Genomic DNA, 16808 nt, shown 5'->3' on the forward strand with positions numbered 1-16808 from the left:
AGAAAGAAAGAAAAAGAATGCCATACACCTAAGCTTAAACTAAATGAAACACTGCATGCACACACAACCCCACCTCCAATTTCACAATGTTATCTAGTAGTGGTAGATGAACTATTGTAACAATGAAGTGAATTAACAGTTATCTAAAAAATACTGTGCATTAATGCAGGAAACTCTGCAACATAATTATTATATTTCTAGATCACCCTTCATCTGGCAATTGTAGGGCAGCAAGCAACCATAGATAAAAGCCAACATAAAAAACCAAAAAACCCCAGTAAATATGAGCATATGCTTCCCCATGGGCAATGCTCCAAGACATTCACTGCAGCAAAGCTGAGTCATTGCTGACCCAACACGAAACTAAGCAAAGTAACAAAAGAGTCCCTCTAAAAGTTTCTCCAGTTTCTGATGTTGTGCTCTGAGACACATTGTCCCCAAAAGTAAGTATGATATGAGGACAGCATTGTCTGTGGAGGCCTCAAGGCAAACAGAAGGAGCACATTCATCTTGTGGGGAGGAATAGACCAAAGGAGTATGTATGATCTCCACGAAAGTCAAATGAAGATACCTTTAAATCAGCAATTGGGAACATCTGACATTCAAGATGATGTTGGGAGTCACAATTCCCTTCTTTCCTGACCATGCTGATGGAAGCAGGAATCCTATAACATGTGGAAGGCTGTAGGTTCCCTATCCCTGCCTTAAGTTGATGAGCAAATGATCAAGAACAGCAATTTTATGAGCGATACACTTTGGAGATTGTATGTCAATGGCTAATAAGATAGTTGTGGCCTACAGAACAGCCTCAGTTCAACGTATTTGAGACAGCACTGTGCTTTTATGTTCCATTGTGTTTGAGTAAGTTGTTCAGAGTGCGAAGCCAAGCCAGAGTCAGCAGTTATGTAAGATGAGATGGGATTCATTGGATTCTTTCCATCATCTGACCACTGCTGGGCTGGGGGCCACAGTACACCCTCAGGCCAACTGAAGAGTGGTACTGCAGAACAGCAGAGAGCAGGCTAACAACTCTCTCTACTTCCAGGCTGCATTAAAGGTAATGAAAATAAGATAGCTGGGGGTCCAAGTTGCTAGAGGCTGTGTTCAAGATCACTATCACTTTTGGAGACCTATATGTGGCTAGCACCTTTATCAATGATGTGTATGAAGCCTAACTTGTTCGCTTACCTGGTTTGTACCACTCTGGTGTCTTTGGAGTACGACCTGTTGATGAGATTAAGGAAAATTAGGGCATGCCAATTTCCCTTTTATCAGAAGAAAAGGAGAGCTGGAATCTTCAGGAGCACCATTAAACAAAGAGTGAAATTGTGTTGTTTTTTTCTTTTTACCCGAAAGGTGCAAGCAGTAAAGTTTTATTACAGCTTACAAACTTGAACACAACTGCAATTTGGAAAAACCAACCAACCAACCAACCATGTAGCTTGCTTATTATGTTTGTTTGGGAGGGGCTCAGGTGACGGGAGGGGAGGTTTGGAAAAGCTGTGGGGGGGGCAGGCAAAGGTTGGTGAAGTGTAGAAGGTGGGGCAGGGCAGGATGGGGGGGGTTGTGGTGAGGCAAGCAGAATGAGCAGGGGAAGTAGTCCTTTGTATATAATGCATACTGATTTTACTTTTGAGTAAAGAAGCATTGTTCTCTAAAGTATGAATAGAAGAGGCATGGGGATTTTTGTGTGGCAGCAGTGGGAGACCCCATTAGCTAAAGTGGTGCTTCAGGTTAAGAACAGTTTCAGGTTAAGAACGGACCTCTGGAACGAATTAAGTACGTAACCAGAGGTACCACTGTAACAAGAACCTGTGAAAGCCAGACATTCCTTCTATACTTGGGCATCATCAGAAAATTTTAAAATGGCATTCAATTATTGGAAGCAGAACAAGTCATGCCCAATAATTGTGGAGTGCAAGGCCTGCTTGATTATGTGGAATAAAAACATGAGAGTAATTCTAATGTTATCATGTAGATTCTTTATAGTCAATGTAAACTAGACACAGAAAATCAAATGTTGATTCAAGGATCACCTTTCTTTTTTTAAAGCCTCAGATCCAGCTTGAGGGTTCCCAAGGACATATTGATGACCACTGAGAACAGGATCCTTAATTTGTTAGGCCTGTGGCCTAATCCAACAAGCTCTTATTGTTCTTGTAAAAAACACACACCATGTGAAATAAAACTTTTTTCAGTGCTCTTTGCCTCAAATTCACAGGAATTTGGGCAAACAGTTCATGCTGACAAATGTGAATAAAATGAAAGTAAAGACATTTCTAAGCCTAATGCTGCCTTCCTATGCACACTGACCTGGGAGGCAGCCATACTGAATATGGTGACGCTCACTTCTAAGTAAACATGTATACAACTGAGCTGTGAATGAAGTTTACCTTTAGCGATCTGGCACACCCATTCAAGTTGTGAACCACAGTAGAAAGGCTTTAAGTAGAAATCTTCTTGTCTGTCTTCAGAATAGTAAAGAGTCCACATTGTTCGCCGTGTTAGTCTTAGAAACTGCACACATTATTAAGATAAAAAAACCAATGAAACTGATTCCTGCATGTGCAGTGTAATATTTACATGCAACTAAGTTCCACTGTTTTAAGTGGGACTTACTATCAGGTGAGTGTAATGCAGCCTAAGTGAACTGTTAATAAACAGAAATTATATTTTATTCTTTTTTTTTTTTTTTAAAAATGGGCTTTTCTATGGATAAAAAAGCACAGCTACTTGCTTTCGTGCAGCCAGATCTAAGGCAATCTCACACAGAAGTATGTCTGTCTAATCAAATTTCCTTCCAAGTATGCTTACAGAGGATTGTAGCTCAAAAACTAAACTACAAGGACGCATGCACTTAAGCCAAGGTTGGCCAGGTGAAATAGATATGGACCCTACTGCACTTGTAATTGTTGCATAGATTTGAAATCCTGCTCAGGGTTAACTCTGTTACAGTGAAAGCCTTAGCATGTGGACTCCACTGTATTCAATGTTATTTACTCCTAGTAAAAAGGTGAATGCAGCCTTATTTAATTTGCTGTAACAGATACACACACACATGTTTATCACCAGTACTGGTTATAAAAAACTGCATTATTTTATTATATATTTTTGAAACTAATTAAAGAGGAACTGTTTTTCAACTACAAAAAGAAGAATTTGGACAGCATTTGTTACTACATTTCTCAGAGAAGACAGCAAGGGACACAAAATTATTTACTAATTTTTTTATTGGTCCAATGCAATATTTCTATTTCATTCTTAAGTTACGTCACAGTAAGCGTGCTGTAGCATTTTCGTTGCACTAACTCAATGACAACTTCACATTGGCAAAGTTGCAGCAAATGATTCTAAATTTAATCTATCAATTGAACTAATTTATAAAAAACCCCCCAAAGTATTCCCACTTAGTTATCAAGCGTGTTACACCGCACCTTCACAGCTGCGCAGTCTCTAGTATCGTATTCATCTTTAAACTCAGGGTGCATAACAACAGTAGATACCTACAGAAAGAGAAGATACAGAATTGAACTGAATTGGCAATGACCACATTGTAGTTTTTCACCACTGGCACTCCTCCATTTGTTTCATTGGAGGAAACAGGGCTACACACACATTCCGCTCTGCTGAGTGAAGTAAAAAGAGAGCCCATACTTAGGCCTCATGGTTGGTGAATGTATGTAAGAATGTGGTCTTCTGCACAGAATTACAGCTGTATTGCGGCATTCATTTCCCTCATGTGCGAAATTAGGGTTCCAAAATCCTAGAGAGAGTCTCCACAAGCAGAGGTGGCTCCCTGCTTAAGAAGAATGCCTTTCAACCCGTGCAGGGCTGTAAATAAACAGATGGGACTCTGATGCACTGGAAGAAGCAGAGCACTCCCTCATGTGAAGGCTTTAATCATGTAAGATAAAGCAATGCCTGAATAGGGGCTGAAGTGCAAGATCACAATCTGATACATAGTTCAAAAAAAGTCACCAAACGTGACTCAGAGTTTCATGTGCGCTTCTATGATCACACAAGGCTCTTACATATGGGCTGTCATTTTATTTCAGTGAGCCCAAAAGAATCTGCATGAAAACATGATTCTTCCAATGAAATGGATGGAACACAGTGCCTGTGATAGGAAACATCCCTATGCTTCTCAGAGCCCCTGCACGTGTTAAGAAATAGCTATATCTTTTTTGTTGTATATGCGCATACTTCTAATACAAAGCAACAGTAAAAATGGCTAGATCTTTAGATTCTTAAAAAGTCTTCCACTGACAAAATATGTTCAGAATTGCATTCTTCAAAATCGCTTTCATTCTTCATGTCTGAAATAGTTGGGGTTTTTTGTTGTTGTTTTAATTTCTTTCAGACCCACCTACGTTCTCCCAACTAAGGTACGATGATATGCTATTGCCATCAGTTTAACTTACAGGCTTATTGTCACTCCACTGCCAGGATCCTAGAGAGTCAGGATTCCTCTTATTTAGCCCAATCCAGACCCAACGGCTATCGCTGTAAATGAAATACCATTTCAGTCCAAGTGCAGCTTTAAGCACAAATTATTCATCACTATAATCACGCAAGACAAGAGCCCTGTGCAGACTTCCAAACTGAAAGCACAGTGTGTGTGTGTGTGTGTGTGTGTGTGTGTGAGAGAGAGAGAGAGAGAGAGAGAATCATTTTACCGTCTGCCAAAATTCCGATTATGCCTGCCATTTGTACATTCCGATTTACATGTAGATTTCACAATGCATGTATGTTAATTAATAAATACTTAGCTACAGTGGTACCTTGGAAGTCAAACAGAATCCGTTCTGAAAGTCCATTTGACTTCCAAAACGTTTGGAAACCAAGGCACGGCTTCCGATTGGCTGCAGGAAGCCTTCCTGCAGAATCCTAAAACACACACCACAATCTGTACTAAAAACCTTGAAATGTATGTATGTATGTATGTATGTATGCATGCAACAGTATACTGCTTAATCATTTAACTAATGTGTTCATTAGGAAACAATAATCAAAGCAAGGAGGAAGAGGAGGAAACAGACTTGTCACCACATGCTACTGAAAATAATGTTTAAAACAAAATAATTGAAAGAACAAATTTGCCGATTGTTCTTTGCATATCAACAATAGCGGTTTTAGTTCATGTTGCATTAACGCCATCCAGAAGTGTTTCTTTTTAAAATACATGACTATTAAATGCCACATTACCAACTGGGTTTGACCAGATAACTAGCTTTCCAAGAACGTTACCTTATGGTCTCTCTCAGAATGTCATGGAGCTCCTTGATTTCTGTTAAGTGGCTAAAACTAGGGAGGTGTCCTCCAAGAGCCTCACAGAATCTCTCCGCTTCTTCCCAGGTTCTGGTTCTCAGCACTCTTTCCTTATGAAATAACTTCGCAAAGAAAAAAAAAGAAAATCCAATTCAACCCTTTATCAATGAAAAGAAAGGAGCCAAAGATATACCGTACCTAATACTTCAAAGCTACTTGGCTGCTGTATAAACCTACCCAATCTGGTTTTATACACACACACATTGCATTCTGTTCTCCCTGTCTTGTTAACAAAAACTGCCCTAAGAAAGAATCACAAATTTATCTTTCTTGTGCTGTACACCTCCCCCCCCATATATAGCTTCCTTCAAGGAATCCTGGGAACTGTGGTTTTACCCCCAGCACAAAGCTACAACTCCCAGCACCCTTAAAGGGCATCTCAGGAGCCAAGCGGTGCTCTTGTTCTGATGCACAGAGGCTGATCAGACAGGGAAACAAAACCAAATGAAGATAATCTAATCAGCTAATACAAAGAAATGTAATGCAAAGAAACAGTTGACTGTGGGAAAGGAAGGATTATGCAAGGGTGTTCTGTGAGTTTTAGATACAAGTCCAAAGTAATTCAAGAATATGAATACTGTGTGTGTGTGTGTGTGTGTGTGTGTGTGTGTGTGTGAGAGAGAGAGAGAGAGAGAGAGAGAGAGAGAGAGAACTAGATTAGCCTTAGCCAACCTCCTACCTCAAGATGTTTTGGACTACAATTCCCATCAGTTCCAGCTGCTTGGAGCTGATGGGAGCTATAGTTGACTATTCAATTATTTCATTTCTATACCACTTAATATATTAAATATCATTTAAAATATTACAGATATCATAAGCAGTGTACAAAAAACTGAATAAACAACAGACTTAAAATATTACGATAGAGTTACATATAAAATGTTACATTAATACAAAGTTACACACACACACACACAGAGAGAGAGAGAGAGAGAGAGAGAGAATATCTTCCTTCTGACACACCCTCCCTCTCAGCTTCTGGGTCCTCATCCAGCGTCCAAACAAAATTTCACAAAAGTCATTAAAATCTTCACAGGCTATAAACTAGATTAAAATCAACAACACGCTAAAAACTAGATTAAAACATATGGCAACATTCTATGTATCTGGCTAGGCTTGCCGAAACAAGCATGCCTACAATGGCATTTGTGCACTTGTTTTTGTAAGGTGTGATCAGAATGAACATCAGAAAATATCTCTTCCCATATGGTGGAAATATCTAGTTCAACATTTTGTAGTGCTTCATTAAGATAATATACATGGTTTTTTAAAAAAAGTGTTAGCTCAGTTCCTTCAAATTCGTAATATCTAGAGGGCATCAGGATAGTGAAGGCTAAACTAGATCCTTTAGGTGATTTAATTGGAAGGATATATGCTACCTTATAACAAGCAAGACCTGATCCGCTGTGCCAGCCTGGAGGGCAAGGGTCAGTAATTTTAGGAACTACTTCTGGTTCTACTTTTGGTCCAATGTACTTCTTGCAAATAGAGTAAGCTTTCGTTGTTTTGCAATTCTTGACCTCCCACTTTCCAAGGTATTTTCCTGCTGACATAGCCACGCATCCTCCACGCAATGCTAGAATGTAGATTAAAATCAAATCAAAATTGTAACCAAGAAATTTAGTATTGTTCAAGATTTAACAAAGAACAAATAGTAGCACTTCACTGATCTCGAGAAGGTATTGTACCTGGTTGGAAATGACCCCAGTTTGTGTACGTGAGCATTTCATTCTTCCCATCTACTGTTCCCCAGCTATACTCCCCTGAAGAGCCGATATCGTGCAAGCCAGTCCAGAAGTACTTTTCTTCCACTCTGCTATGCTTTCTAATCAAATTGTTTATGAATTCTTGTTCGAATCTGTAAGAGTCAAGTTTCAAAAACGAAGGATGCAACTATCATGATCAAATACATGAATAAATCTACTAGTCATAAATGTAAATACTTCACTAGCATATTGCAGAGTTCATTCTACATTCATGTTTCAACAGTACAGTGGTGCCTCGCAAGACGAAATTAATCCGTTCCGTGAGGCTCTTCGTATAGCGTTTTTTTCATCTTGCGAAGCAAGACCATTGACAGCTTAGCGGATTAGCGCTATTAGCAGTTTAGCGGCTTATAGCGTATCAGCTGATAAGCGGCTTAGGGCTTAGGAAAAGGGGGAAAAAAGGGAAAAAACCCCGCAGGAACTCGCAAGACATTTCGTCTTGCGAAGCAAGCCCATAGGGAAATTCGTTTTGCGAAGCGCCTCCAAAACGGAAAACCCTTTCGTCTAGCGGGTTTTCTGTCTTGCGAGGCGTTCGTCTTGCGGGGCACCACTGTACTGCATACTCATCTCTTGTTGCACAACACACATTTGTTTTATCTAGACAAAGACAAACACTAAAGAATACCTGTTTGTTATAGTGAGGTTGCACAGTTTCCCAAACAATTCTTCACTTTTCTGAACCTTGTAACAAAAGTCTCCATGCCTCCATTCCTAGTTTAGAGAATAATATTCTTTTACTCAAAAGTATGCATTATGGTCCACGTTACATTTTTGCAAAGGCAGAATGGTGAAATTTAAGAATTGCTACTACTTTGAAATTGGGGATACACTAGAACACTAGATAAATGACAGATGCTTAATATTTATTTAATATGTAAGAATTCTAAATATTCCACTCCATTCTATTATTAATAATGAATCTGAAATTCAAAATGTCAGGCAGACAGTAAGCAAAATACTTTTAATACAATGTCCAAGATTGGTTTAAAATGTAATTATTGATATAACCTTACCTCACCAGTACAATTTTTATCTGCTTTTGAGTCATTCAAAATCTTTCCGTTTTTCATGCAGACGTATTTAAGTTTATTGTCACAAGGCAGGACATTCCATCGACCCAGCTATCAGCAAGAGGAGGGGGGAGATTTTTTTTAGAACATTCCCAATATTATTCTCTCCATTGTTTATTGATTTTCAATGAAAGCAAACAGCCAGAGTAAACATACAAGGGAAAAAATGGGGCGGCACAAACAAAGCAAAAAGTCCACTGTATCTATGCATAAAGTTCTAAGAAAGTAGTTCGATAAATATAATAAACAAATGCATGAGTGCTAATTAGTCTTTCCAAAAGGGGTCCCTAATAACATTTTTTTTAAGTACAGTGGTACCTTTAGTTATGAATGTAATTTGTTCTGGAGGTCTGTTCTTAACCTGAAACTGTTCTTAACTAGAGGCGTGCTTTCGCTAATGGGGCCTCTTGCTGCTGCTGCGCCACTGGCATACGATTTCCGTTCTCATCCTGGGGCAAAGTTCTCAACTCGAGGTAACTACTTAGCGGAGTTTGTAACCTGAAGTGTTTGTAACCTAAGGTGTTTGTAACTCGAGTTACCACTGTAATTGAAGTCTCATTTTAAACCACATTGTCTATATTACAATACAGAAAGAAACAGATTTCGAGAGTGCTTAGCTTCCTTGCTAGTCTCTCTCTCCCTCCCTAATTTTTTCCTGGATGGGAGTCTTAAAATGTAACAAGCCTGCCCTGCATCCCAATCTGAAAGAGGATTTTAAGAACTTAAAAAGCACCCTGCTAAATCAGCCCAACATTCTGTTCTCACAGTGGCCAACTCTTGTGAGTCCCGCAATTGGGAAAAAGAAGAGAACACAGGCAGCGGAAAAAGAGAGACTGGAGGAGCAGAGGAGCCTGATTCTTTGCTCTGGCGCATTCACATAGTGCTACACCATTGCTTAAGAGTCACTGGCGGAGGAAGAGGCGTGCGGGGAGAGTGCCCTGCCCCCGGCAGCGTGCCATCGCGGCTGCCCCCCCCGCCCATGCCCCCGCAGATGGCCCACCCCGCCCCTCAAGACGTGTGCCAGCCCCGCCCTCACCTGGTCTCCGCCACCGTTAAGAGTTATCTGTTAACGGGGCAATGGTTGCTCATGCACCTCTGCTGTATATCACAGGCTACGAATATCACATACAGAAAAACTATTAACCCACCAACACTGGCAAGCAGCTGCTTTGAGATTTTTCTCATAGAAAGCTGTGAAGAAACAGGGAGAGCTCACAATAGGCCCTGTGTTCCTGTTCTAAGGCTTAAGGGTTTCTCTGTTAGCACAGTGAATTGCCTTCTATTCTTCTGTTATGACTGGACCCAAGAATAAAGAGGAGAGACACAAGTGATGGGTTGAACTAGGGCCACATTTTATTATCAACAACTGCAAGGGGAAATGAGAATTGCGGGAAGCTAACATTCACTTCAGCTCTGCATGAACCAAACCCTACCCTTTCCAAAGGGCATGACAAAGCACAGTCTCAAGGTTGGGGCCCCACATTATGATGAGTAGGGCAGCCTTCTTGCCCCCATTTCCTCCCAGGGCCCCACAGGTGTGGCATGTGAGCCTCAAGAACATTCCTCATCCAGGTTAAGAGCCCCATAGCCTGGAGAAGATGGCATCCAGAAACGTTTCCTTATCTTACCTTAACCTTTCCCAGTTAACTGATTTAACTACAGTGGTACCTCGGGTTAAGTACTTAATTCATTCCAGAGGTCCATTCTTAACCTGAAACTGTCCTTAACCTGAGACACCACTTTAGCTAATGGGGCCTCCCGCTGCTGCTGTGCTTCCGGAGCACGATCTCTGTTCTCATCCTGAAGCAAAGTTCATAACCTGAAGCACTATTTCTGGGTTAGTGGAGTCTGTAACCTGAAGCGTATGTAACCCAAGGTACCACTGTATACCCATCCCTAAACCTCACTGTTCCGTGAACCCAGTACAGAGCAGGTGAAAAAAACCCTGCCCATACCGGCCAGTTTGTAGGCAGGCAAAATATTCCGACTGTGCCCCAAAGTGACTGGAAATCCCATTCTGGAACTGAGTGTGGGCTTGGTGGGTGTGGGGGGAAATGACCAGAGGCCACATAGAGGCACAGCCAAGGACCATATAGTCTATAGATACATCGCCAGACACAGACTCTCTCAAGACAAATTTTAAAAAATGTATGAACACCGACAACTGGGAAACACTGGCCTGAGAGTGCTCCAATTGCAGAAAAGCCTTTACCAAAGGTGTCATGGGCTTTGAAGACGCTCAAACTCAAAAAGGGAGAAATGTGCTAAGAGGAAGGCACGCTTGGCAAACCCTCACCTTGATCAACTCCCGCCCAGAAACCTATGTCCCCACTGTGGAAGGATGTGTGGATCCAAAATTGGCCTCCACAGTCACTTGCGGACTTGCTTTTAAACCGCGTTTAGGGAAGATAATCTTACGTGACTACGAGTGATTGCTAAAGAAGAAGAGTCTATAGATACATCGCCAGACACATGTGCTGGTGTCTGTATGCACACAAAGCAGCATTGCATCACCTGCCTCCCTAGCCAGCTGCAACAATGCTCCCAGCTGCAGCTGGCGGGAGCGGACTTCTGGGCTGGAAGTTTGCTAGAATTCAAGGGTATAATCCTGAGCATGCGAGTTCCACTGAAATACCATGACGTTAATTCTGTGGAAGTCTGTTAAAGGTTGCACTGCTAAGGTATCATCTTTTCCACTTCCATAGGAGGGAATAGGCTATGTACATAAATCCACATGCTTTTTTTCTTTCTTTCCCAGAAACTTAAAAGAGGCACTTGAACCAGAGTAACACATAAGCGACTTACTTTTCCTGAGTAAGCTACACAGTTGGGAGTGTTGTTGGAGAGAAGTTTCGGCTCATCCTGATCCCAGTAAGTAAATACTACTTTGGAACCGTCAGACCATTTAAACAAGGCTGGAACATCCTCGTTTATGAAGCCAGTCCACACTCTGTCCGCGGTGTCTATATTCAATAGCAAAAAATAAGCAATTCAAAAAGCAATATATCTAATCAAACAAGACACCAGGAGCACAGCCATATAACTCAAACAAGCTCACTTTTTTCAAAATGCATGGAATTATACAACAGATGCCCTATGACTAAGGCAAGACATATAGAGATAGGGCCAGCACAATGCATTTTATACAAGTTGAAAAAATATATATTTATTTTTATTATTGAGTCTGTGATCTAGAGTGACAAAAACTCTGGCCACAGATGAAGCAGTACCAGTAGTAGTAGTAGTAATAATAGTAGCAGCAGCTGTTGTTGTTGTTGTTGATTAAATTTCTATACCATCCTTCATTTGACGATCACAGGGAGGTTTACGATATAAGAACCCACATAAGACCATAAGAACGAACACACCCAAACTCACATAGTTTAAGAGGTCATAGATTGTTTAAGTAGTCAAAGGCCTGGGAGAAGAGGAATGTTTTTGCCTGGCACCTAAAGATATATAAGGTTGATGCCAGGCAAGCAACCTTCTAAACCAAATTTCCAGTCATTTCAGCCTTAAGTTGAGATGGGGTGATTAGCATGAAAAAGGCAGAAGAAATTCATGCCTATGCTTAGCCAAACTTACCATTATGAAGTTTTGTAACCACTATCTCAACATCTGCTATGGAGTGTATGCTGATAAGGTTGCTATTGCTTGCATTGCAAAGCTGATGTGCGTCTTCCCAGGAAGCAGTGCCGCTCATTAGCATATAGCAAAATCCATTGTGGGAATGCCAATTAGGTTCACACTGGGTCTCCACATACTGCTCAACTGCTGAGAATAAATAAAACATGTGAACCATTCAGCAGGAAATATACACCGGGTGATGCGCAGAAAAAACACACAACTTTTTTTTTAAAAAAAGGAAAGGCAACTATAGCATGACACTATACAGTAGCAGTTTTACAATGGTAAAAATTCCCAAATGTTTCCCCTGATTTTGTAACTATTAACTATTTCTGCAAAACAAAACAGTCACACCTGGCTGAAACTCTCCTCTCACCCTTTGCACCTCTTTATTGTCTACTCTGAAGGTTTGAGACCAATAGGCATTGCAACGAATATACTTTTTGGTATGCTGTTTTTCTTGCAAGCAGGCTTCCATAACTAAGTTGTTCTTGAAGAAAAAAGTAGTTATGGAGCAGTGTGCGACAGATGCTGCTGCAGCTGTAAATATGAGTCAAGTTAACTACGTAACTGCCTAACAAAAACCAAATCCACAATTTAATTCAAATTTACCTGCAAACTCTGACTGGGTATTGTTGAATGGCTTCTTGCAAAGATACGGAAGTTTATTCTCACAAGGATAACTCATCCAGGTACCTTCATTGGCTTCCATAGCTACACAGCCAGATCCATCTAGTGGAGATGAATTCTGAATCTCTATAGAAAAACAACAAGTATTTAGAACTTTAAAGTTATAGTATCACATAATTATAGGGCTGGAAAGGAAGAGTTCCAAACATTTAGCACCAGGAATCATTTTTTAAAAAATAAAGCTGCAATCCTGTTCACACCTTCCTGAGAGTAATCCACTGAACACCGTGAGACTTTTTCTGAGTAGACATGCACAGAATTTGACTGGGCAACTGATCAGTGAAATGTGCTCACCTTGACTCCAGCTGACAAAATTCAACGGTGTATGATCCGACCACTGCCAGCCTCCAGAAATATCCAGCTGGTTTAATCCAATCCAGAATCTCTCTGCGATGCCTTCTTTTGCTAAAGAGTTAAAAATATTAAGAGATGAATAATACTGATTGGTTTCCACGCTGTAAATTCATAGTTCCCATTTAGCTGTACTGAACCTAGGTATCGTCTTTCCAGGTAGCTTTCGGTTGCTAAAGTAATATACATATTTAAGGTCAAACAGAAATATTTGGGCACCAGCTTATGGAGCACAGTATGTGATGTGGTTGCACAAGCATTATATGAATTTATTAGATAGTGGCTTAGTTTGTACATCATGTTCAGCAAATCCATGGCTTAAGAAGGAGCCCAAGTATCAGAGGGAGTGGCAGGTAGATGAAAAAGGAGGAGAAAGCAAAAGGAAGGGGGAGAAAAAAAACCAAGGGCACATTCTGGGTCCAGAATTTCTTGTGGTTATTTTGGTAGTAGGAAGTAAGTTTGTGTAGAATGGAATTTTGATAATTCTAGAGAATTATGCGGAGACAACTCCTTCAAGAGATATGAGGTGATAGCTAAGAATCTACCTTGACACTAATCCTCTTGCTAAGGTTCCATCCCGACTCCCCAATTTGGTAGTGCCAGAAATTCACTATACCTTGTACGTACCTTGAATACGGCTTAACTCGGATGCACTGGCAATGCTCAGCAAATCTCCACCTTGACTCTGGCATGAGACATATGCTTCTTTCCAAGTAAGGGCAGCCTGTGTGTTTAACTGGTAGCAATTTCCAGAATCTGTATCATGTTCCCATGCATTCTGACAACCATCCTCTGATGCAAGAGAAATAAATAATTAAAAAGCAACCATCTGGGTCCCATACAAGCACAGTAACCATGTGCTGAGAATTAAAGAAGGGGGCAGTATAGATGTTTTCCCCACCCTTCAAACGAAGAGCATGGTCACGCATAGTTAGAACGAGGCATTGCGATGAACACAAAGTCTGCCTGCACCGCCCATATCTATGTGCTGCACTACATTGGTGTTGCAGGAGGGTAGCAACTGCAGCAGAAAGATTCAAGGACAATCAAAGAAACATTTAAACATTTCAGTGTAGCACAGTATATAGCATTTTAGCAATGCTACTTGCCTGGCTTTAAGCAGACACCCCATTCTTTATCTTGATCAAAACTGTAGGTTGTAGAACACCATTCACCATCTGTAAACATTTCATTGCGGGTGCAGTCATGATGCCATGTTCCATTAAATAGGAAAGGGAATTCACAAGGCTTCCCATAGGAATTTCCATCCTTCGTATAAACCTCTGTAGGGGGGGAAATGGTTTTGACATTTGAGGGGGGGGGAATGGATATGAATGCATGGTAAAGTGAACCAATATTAAGACCATTCAGAAGTAAATTCAGAAGTAAAGATTATTGGCACACGCAAGCTATTATTTACGTCATTCAGAAGTAAAGATTATTGGCACACGCAAGCTATTATTTACAGGTATATACAACGCAGTTGCAGTGCATCTTAATATAATGCTATAGGAAAATGCTTAACATTTCAGCCATATGCACTTCATGCAATAATAATTCATTATTATTATTATTATTTTCTCAATTAAACAAAATGGTTTTTTGTGTTGTTTTCACCGTACTTGATGCGAGGGCATAAATATGGATATATAAAACAAATTAATATGATAAGATCTGTAGAAGCCAAAAATCACTCAACAGTGAACTCTTGAAATTAAAAATGTCTCATGGCCCAAACTTATGGTTCCATACTGAGCAGCTTTCGGGGCATGGGCATAGTCCGGGAGGTGGTGGTGAGGCAACTGGCCCCTCTAAATCAAGTAAATAAAAATACTTAACTGACCAATTGTATTGCAGGTAACTCGGTTCTCCCCCACTGCAACATAAAGCCTGCGTCCCCTAAAATAAATCTTGTGTACGCCCATGTTTTGGGTTCAGTGCTTTGCGAAAGGCACAACTAGTGCATCTCAACCAGCAAAGCTATTCCTGGGATATGTCAGTTCAGAACCAGCTACACTGATACACTTCACTCCTGATGGTGTGCTGCACTCTGCAGCCTCACAACCAACATTTGGGGTTGCTAGCATTAATGGAATGTTGCCACAATCCCACAGAAGACACTTATAACAGCAAATACTCATGAGCTCCTCCTTAGTAAGGATCTGCCCTGCTTTGCTGGGAAAAAGGAGTAGATTTAACTGTGTTAGTAGTGCAAGCCATTCTCCAAACACTTTTTTTTAAAAAGGGAGAATAAGCCTCAAGGCAGACACCAATACTGTTTCTAGGGCTTCACAATTCACATGACCTTCTTCCCTGTAGCAGTTTCATCTACTTATTGACATATCAAGCTTTCAACCTCATCAAGGTAATAACTAATGCATTCTTTCGCAATTACTGGAAATTCTGAGAGATGGCTGGCAACAGAGCTGCAGTTCTTGCATGCCATTCATGCATGTCTCATTTTAAAAATTTGCCTTAGGGCAGAACAATCCTGTCCCTGCCCAGGGAGTCATTAAAGAACTACTGCAGATCAGGGAAGGAGGAGGGGGGGTTAGGAGTTATTTTGTGCTCCCCTCACCACTGTACCAGAATCCAGGCCCCTCTCTGGGGGCTGGCCTGACATAGGATCCAATGGATTCTGTAGCCCCTGCCCCCAAATGGTCCATTTTCATGTCTCCACTGGCTACCACCTGCTTAGGTGAGGACTGGGCCTACATCACAGCAAAACCCTCAACAGCAGGACTCCACACCACAGGCAGAAAGGGGTTCATCCTCTATCCTAACCCATCTATTGAGCTATCAATATTGAGGAGGGTAGGGAAGGATTTCAATCTTAGTTTCTTCCAAGTTTTTTTTTTAATACTTACAGCAATATTGGTGGTAGGAAGCATTCAATCAAGCAAACAATGTATGAATTTGAAAAGTGAAACAGAAAATATGTCTTGCCAGGAGTATGAAAGTAATAACTGAAAAAGCATGGACACCTGCAGGAATCCCTCCCACGGTAGATTCTGGCAAAGTATACATACAAAATACATAAATATAAATCTAAAGACATAAAACAAGCATTTTGTATTGGGGGAAAACAAAACATTTTCTTGACTTTCAAACTGCTTTGCTGCTCTGGAAGGGAGCAACTGAAATAGTCTTGAGGTTGTTGTGACCCAAGAGGGAGGAAGTATGTACATGTTTGACTAAAAACCCAAACCAGTCAATGACAAAATAATCAGATGAGTAAGAGGTGCTAGTAACTTCTCAGGTGTGTTTGAGGGTTATTATTTTTTGAAATGTGTACAGGGGGCTGTGGAGTTTATCCCAGCAGTGGCAAATAGGAATGTATGGGTGATTACTTTCCCTTTAAGTTGTTTTTGCAGCAAAATCCACCAGCTTCAAGGGTCCTTTTTTCTCCCATGGGTGAGAAAAAATAATAATCACACCCTCTCCTCAACATGGCTGCTACTATGAACTTCACAGTCCCAGTTTCCCTTTCAAAAAACCAACACCTCAGGAGACTTGACTGCAGGGTTGTTGCCTCCCTATCCCACTCAGAAACACTTCTGGGATACTTTATGGGTCCGTCATAAATTCTTTCAACAGGTCAACACTCTCTCAGCAAAATAGCCCCACACCCTGCAATGTGAATACAATAACATTGGGGCTTTATCTGCGTTTGCATCATGGAGCAACTTTTAAATGTTTACAAACCGGGTGTGCGTATGTCACATTTTTCAATAATAAAGTGAGACCTGAACTATCGACTCTTGCCTTTACTGCTACCTGTTGTGTTTTGATAGGCACACTACTGCCTAAGCAGGGCCTAAGCACTAAACTCCTGGATTTTTGAACTGTTTTCCGTGGGCAGCAACCTCAACTCAACCAGGAGAACTAAAAACTAGCTTAAAAAATGAAACTGAAAACTCTGTCTCCAGGCAGTGACCGTGTCACTCTATATGGCTAGCTCTGCTTTCTTAAATGT

At 40.8% G+C, this 16808-nt stretch overlaps 1 protein-coding gene across 2 annotated transcripts in view; it reads right to left on the reverse strand.

The window, feature by feature from the left end:
- Positions 1–16808, reverse strand: part of LY75 (lymphocyte antigen 75) — a 45126-nt gene that overhangs the window by 16249 nt on the left and 12069 nt on the right. Inside the window, exons 3-17 of one of the 2 annotated variants that reach the window (XM_081870532.1) lie at positions 13942–14115; positions 13460–13624; positions 12776–12886; positions 12404–12547; positions 11750–11935; positions 10970–11127; positions 8108–8215; positions 7720–7805; positions 7017–7186; positions 6708–6904; positions 5248–5390; positions 4422–4503; positions 3435–3503; positions 2394–2517; positions 1189–1224 (exon numbers count right to left, since the gene is read on the reverse strand). In XM_081870532.1, coding sequence (XP_081726658.1) covers positions 1189–1224; positions 2394–2517; positions 3435–3503; positions 4422–4503; positions 5248–5390; positions 6708–6904; positions 7017–7186; positions 7720–7805; positions 8108–8215; positions 10970–11127; positions 11750–11935; positions 12404–12547; positions 12776–12886; positions 13460–13624; positions 13942–14115 — 1953 coding nt within the window. Of the gene's footprint in view, positions 1–1188; positions 1225–2393; positions 2518–3434; positions 3504–4421; positions 4504–5247; positions 5391–6707; positions 6905–7016; positions 7187–7719; positions 7806–8107; positions 8216–10969; positions 11128–11749; positions 11939–12403; positions 12548–12775; positions 12887–13459; positions 13625–13941; positions 14116–16808 lie in introns of both variants that reach the window. The other variant, XM_081870531.1, reaches the window with a different exon arrangement.

The sequence above is a fragment of the Podarcis erhardii genome, assembly GCF_964252035.2.
Source record: "Podarcis erhardii genome assembly, chromosome: 1".
In the NCBI taxonomy this organism is placed as follows: Eukaryota; Metazoa; Chordata; class Lepidosauria; order Squamata; family Lacertidae; genus Podarcis; species Podarcis erhardii.